The following is a 25,143-nucleotide window of genomic DNA, read 5'->3' on the forward strand; positions in this document are numbered from 1 at the left end:
ATCAGGCCCTAGATCATTAAGTATAAAATTCATTTACCAATCTACTTTGTTTCACTTGGTTAAGATAAAAATCACTTTAGAACAGTTTATTTCATACAGCCATAGCGTACAAGATCTTATAAAAGCAAAAGTGTCATCTGTGAGGATATATGAAGTTTGGGGTGGGAGGATCCCCCATTTAAAAAAAGCATTTAAATTATTTTATGTTCTTCCATTTTAGATTTTTTGTATTAATTATACATTGTTAGAATTTTTTATTTCAAAATTAAATTTTAGTTCTAATAATGTCTTTTATAAGGTACCATAAATATATTTCAGGCAGTCTTATTATAATTATAATAGCCATCATAAATAGAAATGGTTCACTCATGTCTCTTGTGGTCTATCTCTTAAAAACTTTTTTTAAAGTTGTTTGTTTAGTAAATATGCAAAAAAGACCTTTTAGTATTTATAAATAAATTGGAGAACTATATAAGATTCAAGGAAAAATAACTCTGAACCTATAAAAAATATTAGTGGAATTCAACAAAATATTCAATATTCTAATCTCACTGAATATATAGGGCAAGTTGTTATATAGGGAAACAAACAGGATTGTACAAAGCCCCAAATATGTTTTATAACAAAGCATTTTAAAATGAATCCAAAGCAATACTGATAACAAAGTAAAAATAAATATATGAATAAAACCATAACAGGCCTATACAACTATATGCCATGGTAATGAGCATTGTTTACAAATAAACAATTGATATTATAATATACTATGCATGATTTTTGTGCATATGTAAATCATATTAACAAAAAATAATAGTTTCTGGTTGAACCAAAACTGAATATTTTTTGTTTTTCCTCACTTAAACATAAATGTTTTGCATAGAACAAAGCCTTTTGTTTGGGTTTAAATGAATTTTTTTTCATTTTGTTTTGTTTTTCAGGGGTGTTTTATCCTTTAAAAAATAAACAAATCTAGCTAAGTTTCAAAATGAAACACTACTTTAAAACAAAGTCAAAATGTGTCATTTAGAAAATGTTGAAATGAACCCTTTTAACTATTTCAATTCCCCCACCCCTCATTTTGTATTTGGCTAAAACTATTTGCCAAATTCTCAGATTGTTTTGGTCACCTCAAAACTGCATTTTTTTTGGCAAAAAAACTGAGTCTGAAAAATTTCTCCAAAGCTCCAGCGCTGACACAACATTAAGCCTCAATCCTGCAAAGAGTTATGAACATCTTTACACACTGTTAGTCCCATTGAAGACAATCAAACTACTCACTGTGTGTAAAATTAAGCACATGTGTAGCTCTTCATAGGATCAGGGTCTTAAATGTTACCTTTCTTATTATACAACTAATACACTGCCTACAGCTGCAGTAATATTCTGATTATGTAACACAGATACTTGTTTTTCTAGAATGAACTTTATACAAAAAATTATTCTTATTAGGGAACCCGCTACCTGGAGAAAATCTCCCAAAGTATCCCCAAACAAATGGATTAAGTGGTTGTTCCACATTTATTGAAGTACCTTTCCTGTTAACTAATTTTTGTCTCTCCCATGAGTGGTTGCTGAAGACTAGTTCATAGTATAATGATCATGTCATATCTTTAAAACACTAAGGTGATACAAACTAAATCAAATTTTGTAGGGAAAAGTCACAATGGGTAAAATTCATCCAAGCCTCAGTAGACTATTTATCCAGGAACTAAGAAGAATTGTACAGTATGAAACTCATGTCCCTCAACACATGGGCAGGTCATGGGATTTACAGCACCTCCATGGCCACCACTTCAGCCTATGAATTGGAATATCAGACAAAATTCCTCTGCATACCCATATGGGTGAAATTCTGGCCTTGTTGAAGTCAATGGAAGTTTTAGGGCCAGGATTTAAACCTAAGCAAGTATCCACTGGCTCCTACCCTGACCAAACCATCCCTTTCTCTGCTAGCTGACTCATAGACTCCTTCAACATGCAGAAGGTGCAAAGTATCCCTTATGCAATTGTTCTCCTCATGCCTTCCATGCCCACAGGGCTTAAGTGGTACGTAGAGCTTTATGCTGGCCTTAGGCAGTTAAGCAAATTTTTCTCATTAGAAGAATGCTTATATTACAGGTATATTTTCAAGGATTTATATGTAATATTGTTGAATGTTCATTCAGCAAGATTTTTCCACTACTGAAAAGAAATATTGACTTATAGTTTTACGTGCTGAGGAACGGAGGGCACAAAAATTCCTTTATGGTCTATGGTGTTTTTAATCCCCAGGAGGAGCTCTGAATGTTCCTATTGTAGTTTGTTGAATGGCTGCTAAGACAAACAATCTTAAAATGTGCTTTAGTGTTTCTTATTGAAAAATATGCTAATTTTCTTACAGCTCAGAGAGTCATTTAAAGATCTGAAAAAGAAATTCAACAACCTGAAATTTAACTATACCAAAAAAACAGAAAAAGCTCGAAATCTGAAAGTTCTTAAGATACAGATTCAGCAAGTTGAAATGTATGCTGAAAAAATGCAGGTAATAACATTAGAAGTTATGGGCTCGATGTAGGTGTTACTGGGTGAAATGATTTGTCTACTGTTAAGAAGGAGATTGGACTACGTGATTTTGGCCTTCCAATCTATGAATAACAACATGTGTACACCAGTTTCTGATATTTATACTGGTGTAAATAGAGAGTTACTCCTATTTCTTCAAATCAGTGGAATCACTCCAGATTTGCACTGAGGTTACTGACATCAGATTCTTGACCTGTATGTTGAAATTAATACTGTAGAAGTTAACAGAATATGCTTTTTAAAAAATAACTTGTTTTTAGTCAAAATGAGAAGCTAAAATTCTTCCTTTGTCCTTTTTCTAGATACCATGTAGATCTTTCTATTCAAGGGTAAATAATAAGAGCCTATCTTTTATGGCTAGGAAGATCTATTTCTTTTAAAGTTAAAAAGTTGGAAATGTTTAACTCAATTTACCTTTAGAGAGAGGTGTGCTTTTTCCATTGACTGCAATAGGAGTTGTCCATGCCTATCTAAGGGTAGAGTCTTCTGTCTTTGCTATTGAAAATGTATAGTGTTCTTAACTGTAGTTTTTAAACAACAGGCTATGAAGGGAGGTTTACAAATTTTCCCTACTGTTCAATTTCTAAAAACATTCATGACCTTTCTGTCATAATTGTTAACAAGAGTTCACCTTTCAAAATAGATTCTGAGAAAGAAGATGGATAATTTAGAGAAGAAAGTTACTGGCTGTGTAATAAATCATTCTGATGGTAAAGCTGGTGTCCTCTTGGAGTCAGTCAACGAGTTACAGAAACAGCTGAGTGAATTTGGCAGAGTTGTGGAGGATTACAAGCAAAATTTGGATCGTATTGAGCATCTGCAGCAGATGATGGAAGAGGTATTAATAAAACCTGAAATCCACTCTGTAGCTCTGATAAGGGGCCAGTATGGGGCCTTCAAGGGGAGGGAAAAGCGTATTCCTCCGTAGTTAGACTTTGTGGCCATTAATCTTCTTGGATCCATAAGTCCCTGCACTGCCTTTGTGAAGACACCTTGGAGTTTTTTGGGGGATACGTTTAATTAACCCACCTTCACTTCTGGGGCCACAACACAGACTTTTGTAGCTCCTGTTCCAACCGACAAACTGGATTTACAGCTTCAGTTCCATACATCCTACCCTGGGCTCCTTGAAAGTAGGGTTATTTCTTTGTGATACTATTTCCCACCATCTCCAGGTAATTGGAGATGTAGCACTGTTCTGATTGGTTCTCCCCACCTCGGAGGGACAGATCTCTATATCCTAATCAGAGAGACAACGGAGAGGTTACTCAAGGTTGTGATATTGCTCATATGCAATTGTCCCTTTTGTAATATGTCGATGCCACTGTCAAGGTTCCTTCCCCACGCTGAACTTTAGGGTACAGATGTGGGGAACCTGCATGAGATGCTCTAAGCTCAATTACCAGCTTAGATCTGGTCTGGCTGCCACCATTCACAAGCACTCCCTTCCTTGAGTAGCCTTGAGAAACTTCACCAATTTCCTGGTGAACACAGATCCAAACCCCTTGGATCTTAAAACAAGGAGAAATTAAACCATCTGCCTGCCTTTTCTGCCACCAGCCCCTGGATGGATGCCAGATCCAACCCCTTGAGATCTAAAAAACAGGGAAAACTTCAATCAAGGTATTAATAAAAAAGGTTTTTAATTAAAGGAAAAGAAAGGTAAAAGAAAACCCTCTGGGAGAGATTAGCATACCAGCTACTCTTACAGACAACAGATTCAAAACACAGAGGATGTTCCCCTGGGCAAAAATCTAATACAAGAATACCCAATTTGATAATTCCCTTAATTTGCACCAAGACAAGTACAAAAGAAAATAAACATAAACCTATTTATTCCTGTCTAAAACTTACTACTCTGATAAGAGGCTGGTTCCTTAATCGTTTTCACTCCGGCTGAAACTGAAAACTAAACAAAGGAAAAAGCTCTCCTTCCTTTTGAAATATCTTGTTCCTCCATTGGTTCTTCTGGTCAGGTGTCAGCTAGGCTAGGTGAACTCCTTAACCCTTTACAGGTAAAAGAGGCATTAACCCTTAACTATCTGTTTATGACAGCCACAGAATCAGGATGGAATTAAAGCATAGGCACAGAGACTGCTCTAGCTATAGGCAAGGTAGGCAACGACAGCAGATTTCTGGGCAGCTGCGATCCCATGTGCCAAGTTGTAATGCCATGTGCTCAAATTTCACCCCACCATCCATCCATCATGACAGAGGGGCAGTCAAGCCAAATTTGAGTGGTGAGAAGGGACGATACATTGAAGTGTTGTGTAGGGCGGCAGAGTGCCTTGAGTGGCCTCTGCATGAGCACTATAAGTCCATTCCTAGAACCAGCTCCTGGAGTCACAAAATCAGAACTCAGCCTTCATTTAAAAAAAAAACAACTGCTTGTAGGCATTATGGATGCAAAGAAAAACTTGAAATTGTGACCTGTTTGTAACTGATGCCTGTCTAAGTTTGCAGAGAGCCTGAAACATTAGTTCCAAAGCTCTGAAGTGCTTCATTTGTCTTAAATTTGAAACTTGCTGGCAAGAAGAGAAGGGGCCGTGATTCCTGTACAGGGCCATGGCACAGGTGTGAGGCCATTGAGGAGTCCCTGTGGGTTGTGCTTTGGGCCCTGGATTTATTTAGTTTGGCCATTAATGTATTGGTTGGTTTGTTTCATGTGTATAGCCTTTAAGCAGCAACTGCAACCTAAGAAAAATATTTTAGTTAGAGCAAAACAGACTTCACTGGTGATAAGTTTAGCATCTAAAAAGAGCTGCACGACAGCTGAAAATCAGAACTTTCCCAAGATCTAACTCCTAAACATTCAGATAAACAGAATTAGTAAGACCATCTCCAGTAGCACTGTCCAATGACTTCCAGTAGTATTACATCTGTCACTTAATAAATTGATTTGTCTTGTTCTGATGGAAAATAGTAAATTGTCAGAGCGTCCTACATATCTTAGTTTCATTAATGCTATTTGTCCACTCCCTCCTTCATGTAAGAACAAAGTTTCCATCAATAAGTGATAATCACATGACACGGACTATTCTGGAACATACATTTGATTGTTTTCCACTGTGTATTCCAGTGCACAACAAAAAGCAACGCATGTTCCACAAATCAACACATTACTTTTGCCTGCCAGTCACTGTGAACTGTCTGTGTGGTTTGTAAAGCTGCAAAATGAAACCAAGTTTAAAAATTCAAATCTGTAGTGGTTAAAACAGACTTCTTTAAATTGCTAAATCAGCTAATTATATGATTTCCTCCCCTCCACCCGCCTCTGGAAACCTCAAATCCACAATAGCATTTCATTTACCACCCTTCTGGAGAATTCTAAAATTGCACTCTAATATAGCTAAAATAGGCTCCATAATGTAGTGTTGAACGTTTTTTAAAGACAAATTTCTAGCAGCATTTTACTCTTCTGTTCATCAAGCACATTCCTATCATCATGGTCATTTATTTTTAGCAATAAAGCTGTTTCAGTTCTTCATTCTAATCTAAATGCATGACTGATAACTTTCCTTCATGACGGATCAAAATGTTGATCCTTGGCAAAACAATTTCCTCACTGTCAATAAACATTCCCACAATCCAGTTCATTCCTGAGGAGGTGAACAATTTGGCAGCAATTGTGCAATTATATTTGTTTAGTTTCCCACTCCTTCGAAAGAGCTGGGATTTCCCAATGCTAAGCTTTAAAGAATGATTTCATTCTGAAAAAGTGTTTTGTAATTATTCTGTTTTACTTCACTGTAAAAATAGCACCACCTCACTCAACAGATTTTTTGACTCGTGTATGCAGAGTCATCAGTTCTGATCTTAATGACCAAAAAAGTTAGTGAATTTTATGCCTGCTAGCCTTGCAGAGCTAACATAGCTAAGACTGTGTGAACACCAGATCCTGTTCCACTTTGTGCATTATCACTCTAAATTGTTCACTGAGGATGTGCTGTAAAGCCCACTGAGCTCAATAAAAAGACCTTCAATGATTTCTGAGGGCATTAGGTCAAGTTGTAATTTCCAGTGAGTTAAATCTGTGCAAGCTCATAGAAGACACTGGGTTTCACAGATGTAACTGAAGTCATAGTCTGAAGTCCATCGAGTTATAACAGGTGTAACCGAGGGTTTGATTTATCCTGCAGAATTTCTACTGATTCATAAGAGTACAGACTTGATTCCCAGCCCAAACTGAGGTTCAAAAGGTAGTAACTATAAAGGATATAATTTTGCTTGTAAAGAGAGTGCATTTGTATGGAGACCAATGCAACTTAACAGAAAATTCATCAACTCTTGATTGTAGGAATAATATTGCAAATGAGTTATCATTCATCAGGTTATGCTGTCACCACAGATTTTCTGAACATTATTTGTGTCACTTCTCATCTTTCCTGATGTTATTCAAAGACACACAAGATTAGGACAAACCTGCTGCACCAAAAGCTCTTATTGTCAATATTTGTTTCATTGTTGTATCCATTTCTTAAATGCTACGGTTTTTTCCTCTCCAATACATGCCAGTGTCAGTTTTGGTATGAAGAAGCAAGCGCTACAGTCGTTAGAGTTGGGAAGTATTCTGCAGAGTGTAAAACAAGAGAAGCAGTGGCAATTCTCTACAAGCAATTCAATAAGTTTATCAAACCGATGGTGCCTCAACAAGAGGAAAGAATTCAGCAGATTACTGACCTCGCTAAACACTTATATGGTAATGACTCCCTTAAGCTGCCTAGTGATGGGCTGTTGACCAAATGCAAATTGAACAGTTTGGGACAGGAGAAAGCAAGGGCTTGTTTAATTCCTACATTTATTTCTTTTAAAAAAAAATCCCATGAGGTTAAAATCAAATGCTGTTTTAAGGTATTGACTGGGCACCTATTTCTAGAAGTATCTAATTATCTAGAAGCCACCACTGCTAGTGGCCATATGAACCCCTTCCATTCAGCCCTTTGCTCAAGCAATTGCCCTTCTTTTCCTTCCCTACTTAACCCAAAGGAGATGGGGAGCCTTAAAGTAGCCATAACTGCTGTTCTTCACACTGGCTAGAAAAAGCCCTCCACCTTTAAGGTTGTGAGGAGCACAGAGTTCTGAGGCTGAGAAATATGAGATGTTGCAGAACTAAGGGTTAAAAAACGTAAATCAGAATTTAAGTTCTGGAAAGTTCATAGCCTTTTGCTTTTCCATCTGCTTTCTGAGTTACCCTGAAATCTAAATTAAATATCTAAGTTTTTATGAGATTAGAATTAAGACTTTATGGTTAACTGTGTTTTGTAACTGGAAAATCTATGAAGTTGAAGTATTTTATAGCTATAGATCTTAGAGCTGAATGAATATTTTACATTAACACTCTTTATAACTAGGCGTATTTGATTATTGCATTACGTATGTCATGTACATAGCTGTATGCAGTGTGGGTATAGTCATGTCCATCCCAAAATATTGGAGATATAAGCTTGACTTTCACTAACAGAAGTTGATCCAGTAAAAGATATTACCTCACCCACCTTGTCTCTCTAATGTAGTAGCTGGCTGATTGCTCTGTAGATGTTACAGTGACAGAAGGGAAGATTGTGTTTTAAGCACAGACCTGGAAGTCAGAAGATCTGGATTCTCTTCCTGTTATCTCCCAATGACTTTCTAGTTACTTGATCTATCAGGCTTCAACTGGAGGGAACTGTAGATGCCCCTCAGAAAATCTGGCTAATACAGAATGCAGCTGCCCTCTGCTTAATGTTGTGGGCTAGATAGAACATACCACACCTGTGCTCAGTTATTTGCATAATTGATGACACTTGATTAAGTGCCCATGAAAAGTCCATGAAAGCTCAAGAAATTTATAACCATTTTTGGTAGTCACAGAACTGAGGGCCACATTTTTCAATATACAGATTGGGTATACATACCACTTTATGCAAATAAAACCTGTATTTGCTTGGCTGCATGTAGAAGTGCAGGTTGTGCAAATGGCTGCACACACAAGAACTGAGTGCACACAATCAGGAGGTCCTTTAAAATTAGGTCCTGAGTTCCTCATAAATTCAGTGCATTAACTACACCCCAATTTGTCAGAAAATGTCTTTAGTGTAGTAGCTCCTAGAAGGCTGGGGAACCTAACTGCACAATTGGCCAGCATATCCAGAAGAAAAGGACAGCCCAAGGTACAAGCCCTGAACCCAACAAAATAAACACTGGGGCAGGAAAAAAGGGTTTGATGATGTCATTCATTTCACTAGTCGTTGCTTAGTTAAGCCACCTAATCATCTGCCATGTAGCCTGTGGGTTAGTGTTAAAGCCCTGTGACGAGAGGAGCTCATGCCGTGTCACTCGCTGCTGGGAAAAGAGGCATCCTCAGTCCTGGGCTGCTTAGTGAAAACTGATAAGCCAAATGGTGAGATTACAATTTTAATATGTACTTAGGTACCCAGTAACTTAAAACATATTTCAGAGTTGAAAATTGTGTGGAGGGGGCCAGCAGCCACTGTCTATCTGCCATGCTCACCATTTTAACCCTAACTACTGTAGATAGGGTGGGGGGACAGATTCTTCTTGACACCAATCAACTAGAAATGCTGCTGGGGGTTCCTTCACATTCTGTACACCCTTATATTGGGAAAGGCCTCCTCATCCCCTTAACTGTTTTTTTTCCCCCCTTTACAGGGAGGTCACCATAATTTTTGGACTGAAAACTCCCTTTTAAGTTTTCACTGGCTGAATAAAAGAGCTGTTAGCCCTAGAGAGACTTATAGGGTCCACTTTCCCTTTAAAATCATTTATCAGCTGGTCAGTGACATTGTTTAGTCAGGGAGGAACTGACCCAAAAGACTTGGATAGATTGTGAGGGCCTGTAACCATAAAGCTTCAAGTTAGGAGGGATTTCACCCTATACTGTAAAACTAATGGAACAAAACAGAGCCTACAGAAAAGTGCAATTATTTGTCTGATATAATATTGTATTGGTTTCATTGTTGTGCCGTTTGTTTCTGATTGTAGGTTTTGAAGAAGGAAAGAAATATATTGAGAGAACAATAAAAAGACATAAAGAAGTTCTTGATTCTATTGATGAATTGTGTATCTCTTTAAGAGAACTTGAACAGATTGTGGTAATTTCATTTTATTTGGTGAATATATCATGACACTTTTAAAATAGCTTATATGATGCCAATATTTTGATAAGTGTTTTGTGTTAAGAAACTATAGTGAGACTATTTGAGGGAGACAGTGTACTTCTTAATGACACAGATTTTTACAGCAAAACAGGCTCTCTTACCGGTTATTCTTCCATTACAGCACAGACATAATGCTGTGTCTAATAACTACAGTCCTCCTGGCCTTTTAAACTCTCCTTGTACTCCCTTCTCACTGCCATTGGAGCCCTCAAGCAACCTTTTGAGGAGGAAATTCACAGTTCAAGTACTTCTTCTTCTGTTTCCACTTCCTTTGATGTCACAAGACTTAGGTGCCTTACTTCTGGGAATGTCAAACAGCCAGTCTTGACTTCTCTCCACTACCAGCCCCCATTCCTCATGAAAAATTACTGTCAAATTGTGTTAAAAGGAGTAATTTCAGTTTAGAAAACAGAATCATAAAATAAATACTAAAGCAGAATAATAGTATTTCTAACCTAACACTCTGATAAACATGCTTATTTATGCATAACTATTTAGTTACAATATATTGATTAAGCAGGAATTATGGAACTGCAGTAGCCACTCCATAGTTAAGAATGAAGCTAGATTCCTATTGTAAGCTCAATTCCTCCTGCCCCCACCACAAAGAAACTAAACCCTCAAAAATTGCACATACTAAATTATATCTCATGATAAAAATTTTCTTGGAAGTCTGGAGACGTTTGAAGCTAAGGTGCTTAAAACATTTCCCTGTTGTTGACTTTTTGAACAATTTCTTAACTTTTTTAATCTCATACCTTTGCTTTCAGATTTGTTTTGCTTTGTTGGCCTTGCTGAAGAGTCTTTTTAATTCCCCCTTAATTCCCCAACTGATCCTGGCCCTCTGAATTAAAAAAAATACATCATATAAATGTGTTTTATGATGGGGTATCACCTTGGGCTGGTCATCACTACATAGAGATTGATACTGCTGAAATCAATGCAGCAGAAGTCAATTTAGCTGGTCTAGTGAAGACCTGCTAAATCGATGGCAGAGAGTTCTCCAGTCAACCGTAGTACTCCAGCTCTCCAAGAAGATTAAGGTAAGTCAACGGGAGATGCAGCGCAGTGAAGACACTGCAGTAAGTCAACCTAAGCTACGTTATTCATGTAGCTGGAGTAGAGTAAATTAGGTTGACTTACCCCAGTAGTGAAGACAAGCACACTGAGAGGTGATTAACTAGAAATTTGTTAGAGCAGATGTATAAAGAAGAGGCATACGAAGTATGAGCAGGGGCCCTGAGGGAAAGAAACAGCATTTTCCTTCCCCAGACCCAGGTCGCAAATTAAGAGCAAATGAGAAACTGATATTTTGTCTTTTTTGAATCAGGCTGAAGAGAGCCCCAGCTCTGATTCCTTATAAATGTAGTTAGGTGGTAAAATGTTCTGTTCTGTTCAAATGTGCATAGGCAGGAAACTGTCAGGGCATAGAGGATGAAGGGGGAAAATGAGGGTAATGGAAAGAGGTGCAGGAATTAGAGGCATGGACTGACTGGGGACGTGGAAAGGCAGAAGCTTTTATCTGTGTAAACGCTAAGCTATTGATCTAGGACTTTAAGTTCTTAGAGATTTAAGAGCCTAATTGTGATTCACACTGACACCTTTTTGACCTGTCAAAGCAGTATAAAGGAATGTAAATGAGAATTAGATCTGTCAATGTATATAAGTCTTCGCCTCCTATAGCCTTCTGCCATGGCCTTGCTAAAGTTTTCGGGACAGGAACCCACTTTAATGGGCCTCATAGGATCTGTCAGAGCAGTTCTCCATTCCTGAAGATTGTATGTGTCAACTCAATTTAAATTGGATCCTTTGAATGAGTAATGGGATTTTGAAATCCTAGCAATTTTTTTTTTATTTGTTGCAGCTATTTTTGCAAATTTTAGGGGACAATATTGAGGTTGTGGGGGTGACCCTGAATAGTGAAAGGGTTATGTGGCAGTGGGAAACCACCTGGATCCTGTAACCATTCCTTTCCAGATGTTCTGACAGTTGTGCTTTTGAAAGGAATGTATAATATTATTTTAGTGTTAGCTTGACCCAAGTGACATGCAGCTTCTAGCATAGCTCTTTTTAACAAAGAGTTTTTTGGCAAATACATTTTATATCTCAGTAATTCACTTACCTCCCATGCTGACAGCTTGTTGCCTTGTTTGGGTTTTTTCCCAGAGCAAGGGCAGTGGGCCAGATAGCTGCCTGTCCCCTCTACTTCTCCCATAACTCAATATTCCCTCTTGAGGCTTTGTGTTCAGATGTCTAAACTGTTTAATTACGATGTTTGGACATTGTTGTGATTGTGTATTATTGGTGAGTTAATAATTTTCCAAGTTAAAGCATATTTGCTTCAGTTCGTTATCCCTTGTCTCTTGACAAGGAAGTCTGTTTTAGTTTTCCTTCTAATTTGCATGTGGGCATTTCAAAGGGAGTTGGGCTATTTCAAATAACTATTTTGATCATGGATATGGAGAAGTGAAATACACAAGTAACTTGCCTTCTCTGTATATATTTCAAAAGACATTTAATTCCTCCTAGGTATCCCTTCTTCATAGCTGGATATCTTTCAAAATGTGCCTTGGAGATGTTTGAGCAAACATCCATTTTAGAATGAAACTCATTAGATGATAATAGTGTCTTCACCATATGAAATTTCTTTGTTTCTTTGACTGCTTTGTGAACTTAGCCTATTGCTTTTAAACACAGTCCTAACTTTTTTATGCATTTATAAATTATTTATATTTTTTTTCTCGCACTATTATGGAGGACATGGACTGAGAGTTGGAGGGATTATTTGATGGGCAGTCCTTTTGTTTTTTGTGTTTTCATGTAAACATTAGGCACCCAGTGCATAGAACGAGAGCCCATTACCTGTAGACACTTTGTTTTCTAAAAACGAATATATTAATGAAATAATAAGTGCAAATCAAGTCAGATGCTCAGCTCCGGACCATCAAACACTCTTAACTGATCATTGTAACCTTTTATTTCCATAACACTCTTAGAATGTTCAGAGAAATAAGTTCTAACCAGTCAAAAGCAATAGTATCACAGGTGAAATTTGCTTGAAGTGGGAGTGTGGGAGAGAGGATTATTCCTCAACCTGTACTCTTCACCAAATGGAAGATATTCCTTTCCTGAGATATGTTGTGTTCTCAGAGATTAAGCTAATACTCGTATAGTCCATTCACAATATTTCTGACTGGCTTTCACCTGCATCTTTTAATGAATAAGTCATTCAATAAAGTGTCTCCATATATACATAGTGTTCTCAGCCAAGAGGATTGATTCCTTTTTTATCTTTTCTTAAAAAGCAATAAAATCACGCGCACGCACACATTCAACAAGGTGACCTTACACTATCATACTTATTCTGACGTGGCTGTCAAATATCAAAAGGAAAATTACTTTGGGTTTCTTTCAAGGGAAATACAAAAGTTTGTTTCCAGAAAAATAAACTGGCTTCTAGGAAGAGCACTGCAGTGCACTCCAGAGCAGTTGTCTACATGCAATGGTATTCTCATAGTTGAATGGAAAAATGGTGAGATAGCATTTTTGCTAGAGAGACCTATTCAGGACTAGCAACAAAGAGTCCTGTGGCACCTTATAGACTAACAGATGTATTGGAACATAAGCTTTCGTGGGTCAATACCCAGTTCGTCAGACACATATTCAGGACTGTAACTTTACTCCACTCAGCTGAAGTGATAAGTATAAAACTATAACTACAATGTGTCTGGCTTTCCTTGGTTTGCAGCACATTGGTGTTCTTTGAAGCTAAAATCTAGATTTCTGTCTTACCAGTTCTTAAAGAATTTGTGCTGCCTTAATAAAATACAGTATGGTAGGTTGAATTTATGCTATGCACATGCCTATTTATAAGATATTGTGCAGTCTTCCGAGAGGTATTCAGATGACAAAATATTATAGAAATGCATGTCAGTCGGCCAAAAGAAAATGATACATCATTGATGTAAAATTTCTGTGTAATCTGGGCCCAAACAGTGGGGAAAGAGTTAGTTTCCCAAGCCAAACAGATCACCTATGTGGCTGGTGCTTTAGAGAGAGAGAGCACTTTCTCCCCTCCATCCTCTAGACATTTAGAATCATATTGCACTTCTTGGAGATTCTCTAATGGCTCCTTCCCTTTCCAGAACAAGTTCCACAAAATCTATACCCACATTTTAGTTATCTGCTCTTTCTAAAGGTTCCACTTCCATAATATTTTCTATTCCCTTTGCTGTCCCTGTTTCTGGGAACTGTCTCCTTGAAGTTTCCCAGCTTCCTTGCCAAACAGGTCAGCTCTTCACACATTTCCATGTACTGTCTTCAGTTTCCCTACCCTAGAAAAGCTTCTGTCACCTTTGGTCCATGCATATCCTAGATATTGCATAAGACGGACAAATCAGGTTTTGCCTATTAGGTCTGCCATAACCAATTTACACTGTATTGGTAACAGATTGTAGTATATATTTCAAATGTTTACTTTGCCACCATGTACAGGATGTTAGTGTAAAAAACAGTCAACTATTACTTTGTAGTGCTCAGTCCCTGAAGTTTCTCTTTATATAACAGGAGGATGTGTTAAAAGAAAAAACACCTGATACAGGTGGTTTTGTTGAGGAGTCAGCCACTATACCAAGAGAGCAAGAAAGAAACAGGCAGGAGACATATAAGAAAGTTACCAAAGCAAAGCGAGAGGTTAGTAAATTTTTCTGCACTGGAACTTTGTGTAAACTAAAATTTTTGGTGCATTGCTAAAAGGTCTGTACTCTATCGCTTCAACTGGCTGGAAGCCTCCCTCAACATGGGCATGATCAGTGTAGTTCTTCCCCATCCCTTCACTTTCCATTTTCTCCTCTTCCTCCCCTTACCTCCTATCCAACTTGTTCTGCTCCCTTCCTCCTTTCCTTTATTCCTTTTCTCTTCTCAGCCACTGTGTAGTGGTGAGATTGTCACATCCTCCTCAGTGGAATTGTAATATCCAGTTTTAGTCAGCTGATCCCTTTTCTCCATTTCTGTTCCTTGCCACTCCCATCTCTGTCTGCTGCTGCTTCTTACTCCTCTCCCTATTTAATGTGGGATTGTATCTACAGGATTCCACCTTCCCATGAGTAGAGTCTGACTCTGCCCTGTCCATTTACAATACAATAAGGCTCATGGGAATATTATTAGGGGGGTTACTCTTATTATGATACTTAAGGTACTCTTTTAGTCCCTATTCTTAATATTCCCCAATACCCTCACATTCTTATTTTTCCTAACAGACAATGTAATAAATTATTGCAGATCAGGCTGGATTTGAACCAGACTGAAAGTTGAAAGACTAGTGCTTTTATCTATCAAAATGTTTGGGTACTGGAGACTTAAATGATTTATGTTGCTTTAATTTTTTTCCCTTGTAGGTGGAGTCAGATACACTCATTGAAAGGCCAGAAATCAGAATTAAAATGGAAAACAATAATATGCTTTTCACCACCCATCTTAAAAAGGTATCTACGGTAAATTCTGACATTTAATTTTTAAAAATCAAAACTTAAGCAAATTCTCCCCTAGTTTCAAAGGAACTTTTGCCCTACAATTGAGTAATTAACAGAGGATGCTAAAACTCTGACAAACTGATTTTTAGGATCAGTTTCTGCTCTGTTACACGGATGTAAGTCCAAAGTAATTCCAGTAAGTCAGTAGAGTTACTCCAGATTTGTGTCAGTGTAAATGATAGCAGAGCAGGCTTCTAATGAAAACGTGATGGAACACAATTACAGCTGTCAGCAGTTTAGCGTGGTGACATGTCATACATAATCTGTGGTGCAATTGGTACAAGGCTCTATATCAAATAGGCAGCAACACTAAATCAGCAGCAAATGATCTTCATGCTCACCTGAAAACAGTTCAGTCACCTTTCTTATTGCCTGAGTTACATGCAGTAGAAATCAGAAATAAATAACCAAATAATACTGTGCATGCTGATGATGATGCATGATGGAACCAAGTAAGACTGACTCAAAGAATTACAATACATGATCACGCATGTATTTAAAGGAATGAAAATCTTAATGGGCTAAATTGTTTTTATTCAGCAGATATACAGAAAAAATGCATACAAAAACTCCCAAATTGTCAGTGCCTAAATATGGGACTTATGGGACAAGCAATACAAGAGAAATATTTAAAGTACTGGGATTACTTTCTTTATTATAAATAACAGATTGGAACCTCAGGATCCTGATTCATCTAAGTACATGTAAATAAAGCACTATAATAAATGTGAAATATCCCTCAGGGAGAGAGGTGGTAAATTCAAGTAAAATTTAAAAAAAAAGAAAACTAGGATAGCTGATGATGGATAATATTTAAGATAATGTTTGACAATCTGACCATATGGATGAAGAATGCTACAAGCTAACGTGTGAAGTCTTGGTGCAACGCAGCTAACAATAAGCTGTTTGTTTAAAAACAAAAGGCTTCCTTTCTGCTGATGAACTGGAAGTAAGCTTAATTAACATACTGTGTGTTACTCCCATTCCAATACCAAGTCTTGCCTGGGCTCCCTTTTTTAATTACAGAGTGAAATACGGACTCGATTGAAATCAGTGGGAGTTTTGCTATAGACGTCAATAGAGCCAGGATTTCACCTAAAGTTTTGGGACTCAGTTCCATTCAGTTGTTTCAGTATTAGTATTCAGCCTTCCAAATAATGCTCTTGGTCCATAGCTGTGGCATACACACCTTCGTACTTCCTCAGTCCTGGGTCTGCTGCACACCAGGCCCAAATCCCTGCTATAAATTAGAGCAGTCTCAAGGATGCTCAAATTTATTCCGGTTGCCAGTCAACCTATTACAGCAGCTGAAGATTGCTGGGGTGTAGGAAAGCCCAATATACACCTTCTTCTCTCATGCTACACAGCCTTTTAGACTAGCTGGTGTATGACACATGAAAGATTCTCTTAGTTGGTGTGGCCTTTCCATGGTAGGCTATATCTACTTTGGGGTCACTTCATATAGATGGAGTGGAACAAAGCAGCGTTACTAAGGGGAAGGACCTGGGCCATTGATTTCATTCAGAGCATAGAGACTAGCTGTTTAGAAATTACTTAGTCCTATCATTTTAAAATATGCCTGCTCAGGCTTTAATATTCTTCCAGGAGGTTCTCGCTCTGGTAATATTCTAATAAATAGACTTAGTCTAACTTTATTATTGAAGTACTCCAAAGAATACTACATAGAGTCTGATCTTGGTCTCTGGAACTCCAGATACAGCCTCAGGGCTCAATGATGTGCAAGTCTGGGCAGGACTGAAGCTGAAGCAGATATCTGTGACAATATTGGAAGGTCAAATGAGTTCGATATGTCTGGTTAGCAATTAATCACAATTCTAATAAACAATTGACAATATCACCAACCTTAATATCTTGGCTTGATGCAGTAGTCTTGACTAGATCTGAGTGAATAGCAGGGAAAATCCATTCACACACTTGTCAGCCCATTAAGAAGTGAAATTTTTATTTGCCATGTTCACACCCATTTTCTATTCTCTTTTCAATATTTGTGAGGTCAGAGTTCATCAAATGGTGGGTGTTTATAGCAAATGAATTCCAAGCCCACTTCATTTCATGACCAAATTAATCATTTCAGGCAGAATAAAAGCAGTAGAACTCCTGCTTTTTCCAGTCAGTTCACCAAAAGAGACTGATGTGTATGTGTAAGGAATCACCACAACTGAAGTGGCCAAAGTGCCAGGGTTGAACAACGAAGCTATGTTGTTGGTGCCATGTTAGGACTGATATCTGCCCAGGGGCTGGATATATTTTTGACAGATTTTTTTCTTTTACTGCTGAATGTCTTGTTTACTGTGTGTGCCGAAGACCGGTAAAAGTAGGTACAAAGCAGAGCAACACTTGACTAACAATGCAGAAGGAAAGATCTGTTGAAATGGTCACTGAACACTTATCTTGAAGGCCACTAAGAAGATTCAGCTGCACCCTTGCCAGCTAGGGCTGCGCATGTACACACACACTTCATGTGCTCCTTTGTTAGTGACAATATGTGTGGTGGATAGAGATAGTGACAGAAAATTGGAGACCTATACAATCAATTAATGCACTTGGCTGATTGAGGAAATATTTTATACAGAACTTAACAGGATCACTGGACCACAAAAAAGGGACTGTGCTCTCAAAATACCTTCCCGAAGCTTTGGTTCAAATGTAGTTTAATGGGATGGATGGGTATGTGACCGCACCTTTCACAATTACCATTGTACAAAACCCTGGCCAAAGTCTAGGCACAGAAGCAATTAAATAAACCAGACTAGGGGCTTGCCTACACTTGAAACGCTACAGTGGCACAGCTGCAGTGCTGTAGTACTTCATTGTAAACACCTACCTACACCAACAGGACCTGTTCTCCCATTGGCATAGGTAATCCACCTCCCCGAGAGGTAGTAGGTAGGTCAACGGAAGAGTTCTTCTGTCAACCTAGTGCTGTCTACACAAGGACTAAGGTTGGCTTAACTATGTCACTCAAGTGTGTGAATTTTCTAATCTGACCTAATTTTCTAGTGTAGACCTGGCCTATATCCATGCTGTTTTGAAGCTGCAACTGTGCAATCATGTGCCACATGCAACTAATTATTGTGAATATGATTAGAGAAAATTAATCTGTATTAGGACCTGATCTTATAATATTAAAATAATAGTAATGTGTTTGCTCCCAGTAATGATTCAGGCAAGGTCTCAGTTAACCCTAAGTCCTCACTTCTGCAGGGTTCCATTACAAAGAAAACTTTTTTTTTCAATTAACCCACTTGAAATAATATCGCTGCTGTCAACTTTATGAATAATTAGAGCAGCAAACATTTATTTTCAAATGCAAACACATCAAAAAGGTTTAAAATGTTCTAAAAATTCCTTAAACCTGCTGGACTAGCTCCTAAACCCACAAACTGCAACCAGTCACTTTCTTCCCAAGAAACTCATAGGCCCAGTAACTTTCTATAATAAAGAAGGAATGGTATAGTCAAACTCATGCAGGAAATAGATACTATACCATGTTACTATGGTGACCATTCACAAAGCAGTAGCAGATTAACAAACACCCATGTAAACACAGGGCACAGGGAATCTACTGGCTGACACCTGTTCACATGAAAGCTTGTACATTGATATTAGGTGCTATATCAATAAAAATATAAAGTGTTCAGATTGTATTTTCTTTCAGGCTGTATACAAGCTGTTTGATGCTATCCTGATTCTCTGCCACACAAATTTCTTCCTGCTTCCCAGAGTGGATTGAGTTTAATAAGAAGTAATATTCCAAATATTATTGCTAACTTGTGCATGAAAATATGGGTGTGCGCTGCAGTTACTTGTTCTCTCTTTTTGTTCTATTTTTAAGGAAGAGACGAGACTAGCTGATATTTCAGTTGTCTGCCCAGCTGGTGAGGATTTCGTTTCACAGGATATGGTGCTGTCTCCTTCTGCCAAAGAAGATAGTTTACAGGCTGAGATGCTGGCAAAAGAAATACTCTCCAGGAAGGAATATAAATGTATATCACCTGATGATATCTCTTTGCCCTTGCTTTCCGAGATGCCTGAATCTGACGTCCTGCATTCTGAAGCTGAGCTGGAAGAGCAGCCCTGCTGTACTTCTCATAGTCTGCATGTCAACTCCTATAGCTTGCAAATGCAGATAAACTCTGGCAGTAAAAGAATGACTGATGAGTCTGATCTCTTAACACCTGTTGCTTATGCTGACACTTCAAATCATAGAAGGGAAACCACATCAGATGAGTTAGAGAGATTTTTCCCATCTACCATAGATCACTATCCAAAATTTAGAATGAAATCTCCTTTGACTTGTAGTTCACCAGAAGCACCTGAAAACATCACTGCTACCTGCACAATACATGCAAAGCCTGCATATAGCATGATGAGTGAAGTGTGTGAGACACATACACAACACAATGAAGCTCACCAAAGCATGAAAGAAACACAAGAACAATTGCATGACATTAATAACTTTACTAAAACCCAGGATAGGCTGCATGCTTTGCCTGATGCAGTCTCAGGTCTCATGTTTCAATCAGATGCCACCAGAAGCTGTCAGAGGCAGATGGTCACCCAAGAAGAGATTAAGAGTGCATCAGAAAAGAACAGCATGGCCAGCCTATCTGGACAGGCACCTAACTTCTCCAAACTGCTGTCCAATGTAACCGTCATGGAAGGTTCTCCGGTGACTTTGGAAGTAGAAGTAGCAGGATTTCCAAAGCCTTCACTGACATGGTGGGTAGCTTACAATGAGAAAAACTAAATATACCTATAGAAATACACATTGCACTACTTATAACTATGTGTACTAATCTGAAAATTAGAGAGAATTGCTTGTTATCCATATCACTCCACACTTCTGCATGGTTCCATTTACAAAGAAAACTTTTTTTTCAATTAACCCACTTGAAATAATGTCACTGCTGCCAACTTTATGAATAATCAGAGCAGCAAACATTTATTTTCAAATGCAAACACATCAAACACTTTTTTCTGTTACATTATTTTTCAGTATAACATTCCACTTTTTTAAATGATTGTGAAAGAAAATTCCCCCTTCAGAGCCAACTTACTGTAGGTGAATTCCTTATCAGTGTGCCTGCTACTTGCAAGCATTCCCTCTTCCCAAAAAATGGAGAGACTGAATGCAAAGAAAATAAGTATATACATGAGGGACTCTAGTTTTTCACTGAATATTCACTCTGTCTGCTTCTCATTTCCCATGCACAATTTTTAACAATCAAAAGTATGTTGTTTTTGTTACATTTGTAGGAACTTTTATCAGTGAGAAATATAAATATCTCTTCAGAGTAAAATCTTTTGCTAAACCCTTTACTAAAGATTTTAAGAGCGTGATGGAGGGTCCAGAAGATTTCACAATAAAGTCATCTTTAGAACTTTATGTGCTGGTTTATTTTAATAAAACCAACTCTAATTTCCCATAGCCATATCATCCACTTATTCTCTAATTTCCCATAGCCATATCATCCCATTAAAGAACCTCTGCTTTAATTTGCTAACGGAGGTCCATGCCCCTGGAGCTATTTTAGTCCAAGTTTTTGCAATACCTAGTACTACAATGGAAAGCAGAGACCGATAGAGAAACATCTCTCCATTTACAGAGAGAGAGAGAGAGTTTACCACATATCATAAACTATCACACAGTGTACAATTTATTTTTGGTAGTCTTTTAATCATCTGAATTTTTCCCTGAAGAATTGCAAAACACATCAAATACTGAAACACTCAGTACCTTCTGTCTATATCAGTAACACAGTCATCAGTTTTTAATCCCTATCTCCTACACTTTGAGAAGATATTGCTGATGAATTAAGAGGTCTTTAGAATTCTGTTTTTAAGTGCTATTAAACATTGATTCAGCACAAAAGAATATGTTGCTGGGATTTTTACTTGTTTTTCAAAATAAACTTTAAGTTGAACATTTCTCAAGCCACAATTTTATGAAAATAGTGAAAGTGGATTTTTTTACAATAAATAGTCAGGCCAGAATCATTGTATCCAATTTTGATTGCACGGAGTTATGTATTTTAACAGACATATCATATAATAGGAATGGCAGTTTTGCATATGAGCAATGTTAAATGTAGTATATGTAGAACTACAGAATCAAACAGAAAGTAAATCAGCAGTACCACCATTGAAATCAGTGGGCCAGATCTTCTGGTGGTGTCAGTTGGCATAGGTCCCCTGAAGTCAGTGAAGCTACATTAGTTATTATTAGCTCAGAACCTGGTCCAATTGAATTACACCAGCTTTACATTGGTATAAGTGAGGGGAACACCAGGCTCATGTGCTCTCTTTCTGTTTTCTCTGGCTGAAATCCCTGTGTATGTGTCTCTGTCTAATCTATCTAAGGTACTTACATGGCCACATCCTCACCATAGTTATCTGGGTGCTTCCCAGTCTTTAATGTTCTTATCCCCATTTTATAGGAGGCGAACTGACACGCACACAGAGACTAAAGCCCAGATCCTCAAAGGTGCCTGACTTCCAGTGATTTCTTTGGACTAGGTACTTAAATACTTCTGAGGATGTGGGCCTAAGTGACTTGCCCAAGTTAACGCAGGAATCTGAGCAGGGAATTGAACCTGGGTGTCCGAAGTTCTTGGCCTGTGCGTTAGCCACCTTCCTTGAAGGACTTGTCTTGGATGATGGTTTGTGCACCATTTAAGACTCACTTAAGCCTTTACTACAGGGCTTACTTGATGCATAGGGTCTTCTGCAGGCCCTTTAGACATAGGTGAATTTAACCCTTTGTTAGCAAGATTTTATTTAAAAATAAAACCAAAAATTTTCAGAGAGGAAACTTAGCACTCAATCTTGCAAGCTGGTCTCAGCAGAACCCTATTGCTGCCAATGAGGTGGCACAGTAGTGTAAGCCTGTAAAGCGTAGGTTACAGGATCAGGGTTCCCATTTGTATCTTTTCTAACATTACACGACATAGTAGCTATTTTGTATATCTTGTTTAAATATAACTGGTCTAAATGGAGGGAACTGGGGAGTGGTTGCTGGCAATTACTGTTACTGCTAACATTATTGTAGAGGTTGTCTGAAATCAGCAAATTTTGCTTCAGCAAACACTAAACCTGACTTGAAAACTGACTCTCTGCTTCAGGTACAAGAAGGGCCAGAAACTGACCACAGATGAGCACTTAAAGCTTTTACAAAAGGAGACAAAGCATGCTTTGTTCATTCAGAAGGTGTGTGATGCAGATGCTGGCCTCTATGTTGTTCGGGCTAAAAATTCTAGTGGCACTATCTCATCAAGTGCCATCCTCCGTGTGAAAGGTAACAGGCCACCTATCACAAGAATAGACTGGATAATGCTGTGTGTTATCTATATTAGCGTGTCACTAATGTACTCGCTATTCACATAGTAAGTGTGATACTGGCTGCACCGGGACTTAATTCTCACAGACTGATGCAACAATAAATCAGTTATCTTCCACTGCACCTTCACAAACTGTGTACCAATCTGCTTGTGTGTCACACTGGATGTTTTGTTAATGCCACTGCTACATCAAATGTTCATTTTCCTTTAGCATATTAATGTTTAGTTTAAATTTTAGTTGGGATGATGGACACAGTTTTGCACTCTAAAACAAGATGTCCTAGACTTAATAAAAAATCTTACAAATTGTGCTGTTTGTAGAGACCATAATGTGTCAAAGTGCATCCGGGAACATGGTGCTCAAATCAATTTATATAGCATGCTGCTTATTACATCAAATGTGTTGTTTCTGGTGACATTTTTCTCATGTATGCTTTAAACGTCTCTTGGTATGGTGTAGCTACTCAAACCCATACAGTACATTATAGTAATATTCATAGTGCACTGGCATATACCAGATCGCTACTTTCTGTTCTAAATAGTAGGGCTCTGCTTAATAAAATGTGTCTTGAGTGACTTTAAAGCAAGGGATGGAGCCTCAGCTACTGTAAATTCTCATAGTTCCACTGAAGTCAGTGAAGCTTTGCTAACCTTCCCCAGCTGAGGCTCTGCCCCCTTGTTGTCGGTGATGGTTAAGTAAGAGAAGTAGCCTCTGTTTTACAATATTCCCATGACAACCAGATGGTTTCAAAGTAAGACTTTTTCAATATACTTAAGCTGCCCTATATACCCACTGCCTCTATATATGCCATAATTCTTATGATCCTTTTTTTCTCTTCTTATAAAATGTTAAATGAAAGATATAGATGTTTTATACTCCCAGCTGTTAACATGAAAAGGGACAGATAATCTTCTATGCATTGGACCTTGAGCCCATTTTTAATTCCTTTTTAATAAATTGTTTTCAAAGAGATCAAGGGATATATGCAAAGGGTTGGCTAGTGGATATATTAGGATAAATGGTAAAATGAAAAGGAAGGATTTTTCTCTGAGTTTTCACTTAAACTACTGCAATGAGAAATGAGCTGCAACTTTAAAGTTGTAACATTCAAAAGAGGAATTTGCTTGCATGCTAGTTACATTTCACTTCTGACGAGGACAAGCAAAATATTGTTTTATTATAAACATAGTTGCATCAGTGTAATATCTTTGATTCAAAGAATAATTTATTTAAGGTTTTTGACAAAGGCAAGAAAAATAATTGTGCCACTGGACGACTTTGCCCATAAATTATCAGCCTTCTTAATGGGTGAGAGATTCAACTTATTAATTCCTGCTATTTCTTATGAAACTTAGGAACATTTATCCATACAGTAAAAGAAGTCGGTGAACTTTTGTATAATGTTTTTCTTTTATTCTCAATTTACTGCTTACACATAATGAATTTGCTTGTGTGGGAAATCTGTAAGGGGCAGGGAGAGACTTACAATCTCTTGCAAAATTTACAACAAGAAAATGAATTCTTGACTGCACAACATGATCTGAACAGAATCTATATTTCAAATACCAGGAGGCCAATGAGGCTGAAGACAAACATTTGGATTTTTGGCCCAGTGGCTGCAATTCTATTAAAATCTTGTGACTTTGAAACAGGAGACATCCTCAAGGCAACACAGCCTAGCATTAGGGAAAGGGGGAGCTGGCAGGAGGGGAAAGACAACATACTATGAATAGAATTTATATTACCCCTAAATCCAGCCATCTCATGTAAATGTTGTTTCATAAGGATTCTTCTAAGTAAGCCAGCCATACCCTTTAGTACTTTTCAGGAAATGTAGTTCTCATTTTACAATAAACTAATTTAATAATTACTAACATCTTGAATGTTTGAATGTTTACAGAAGAAAAAATCAGTTTTGTATTTGTTTCCAGGTGATTATATCCACATTCATTGCTACAAAACAACCAACAAAACAACTGTGTTGAGAATCCTATTTGCATATGCATTGTAATAAGCACTGAGATAAAACAAACCAAAGTATCCCTCCAACGTGATGTAATGCGTTTCGTATTTTGCCTGTTGTTGAAATGTCAGCGCCTGACTGCCTGATCTCCATTTACAATAAACAGAACGATGGAGGCCATCAGAAAGCCAGCAGATTTGCAATCATTACATGAAAAGGTGCTGTATCTAATTCAGTGCCAGTTCTTTTAGCACTTTTCATCATACTGGATTAGATTAGAATCCACTCAGCAATGCAAGAATTCAAAGTCAAACCCCCCACCAAGAGGGTGATTTGCCTTTCACCATGACTTTTCCCCACAGACTGAAACCCATGGGTTTCTTTTTGTACCACCCCATTTTCTGTACAGATATGGGCAAACATGTTGAGTCTCCTAAAGCATGTCTACACTGAAGCTGGAACTGTAATTTCCAGCTCAGGTGGATGTACCCATGCTAGTTTTGATCTAACTAGCATGCTAAAAATAGCAGCGTAGATGCAATGGGTGGTGAGGGAGGAGGGAGGCAGG

General features: G+C 37.9%; 1 protein-coding gene across 2 annotated transcripts in view; it reads left to right on the plus strand.

Moving 5' to 3' along the window:
* Positions 1-24,852, plus strand: part of CCDC141 (coiled-coil domain containing 141) — a 146,395-nt gene extending 121,543 nt beyond the window's left edge. The window contains exons 18-26 of one of the 2 annotated variants that reach the window (XM_032783827.2): positions 2,381-2,521; positions 3,206-3,400; positions 7,078-7,261; positions 9,544-9,653; positions 14,286-14,411; positions 15,116-15,202; positions 19,107-19,257; positions 19,798-19,993; positions 22,396-24,852. In XM_032783827.2, the coding sequence (XP_032639718.1) occupies positions 2,381-2,521; positions 3,206-3,400; positions 7,078-7,261; positions 9,544-9,653; positions 14,286-14,411; positions 15,116-15,202; positions 19,107-19,257; positions 19,798-19,993; positions 22,396-22,657 (1,452 nt within the window). In that variant the 3' untranslated portion in view covers positions 22,658-24,852. Of the gene's footprint in view, positions 1-2,380; positions 2,522-3,205; positions 3,401-7,077; positions 7,262-9,543; positions 9,654-14,285; positions 14,412-15,115; positions 15,203-19,106; positions 19,994-22,395 lie in introns of both variants that reach the window. The other variant, XM_032783824.2, reaches the window with a different exon arrangement.
* Positions 24,853-25,143: the final 291 nt, after the last annotated feature.

Source organism: Chelonoidis abingdonii, chromosome 10 (genome assembly GCF_003597395.2).
Source record: "Chelonoidis abingdonii isolate Lonesome George chromosome 10, CheloAbing_2.0, whole genome shotgun sequence".
Taxonomy (NCBI): Eukaryota; Metazoa; Chordata; order Testudines; family Testudinidae; genus Chelonoidis; species Chelonoidis abingdonii.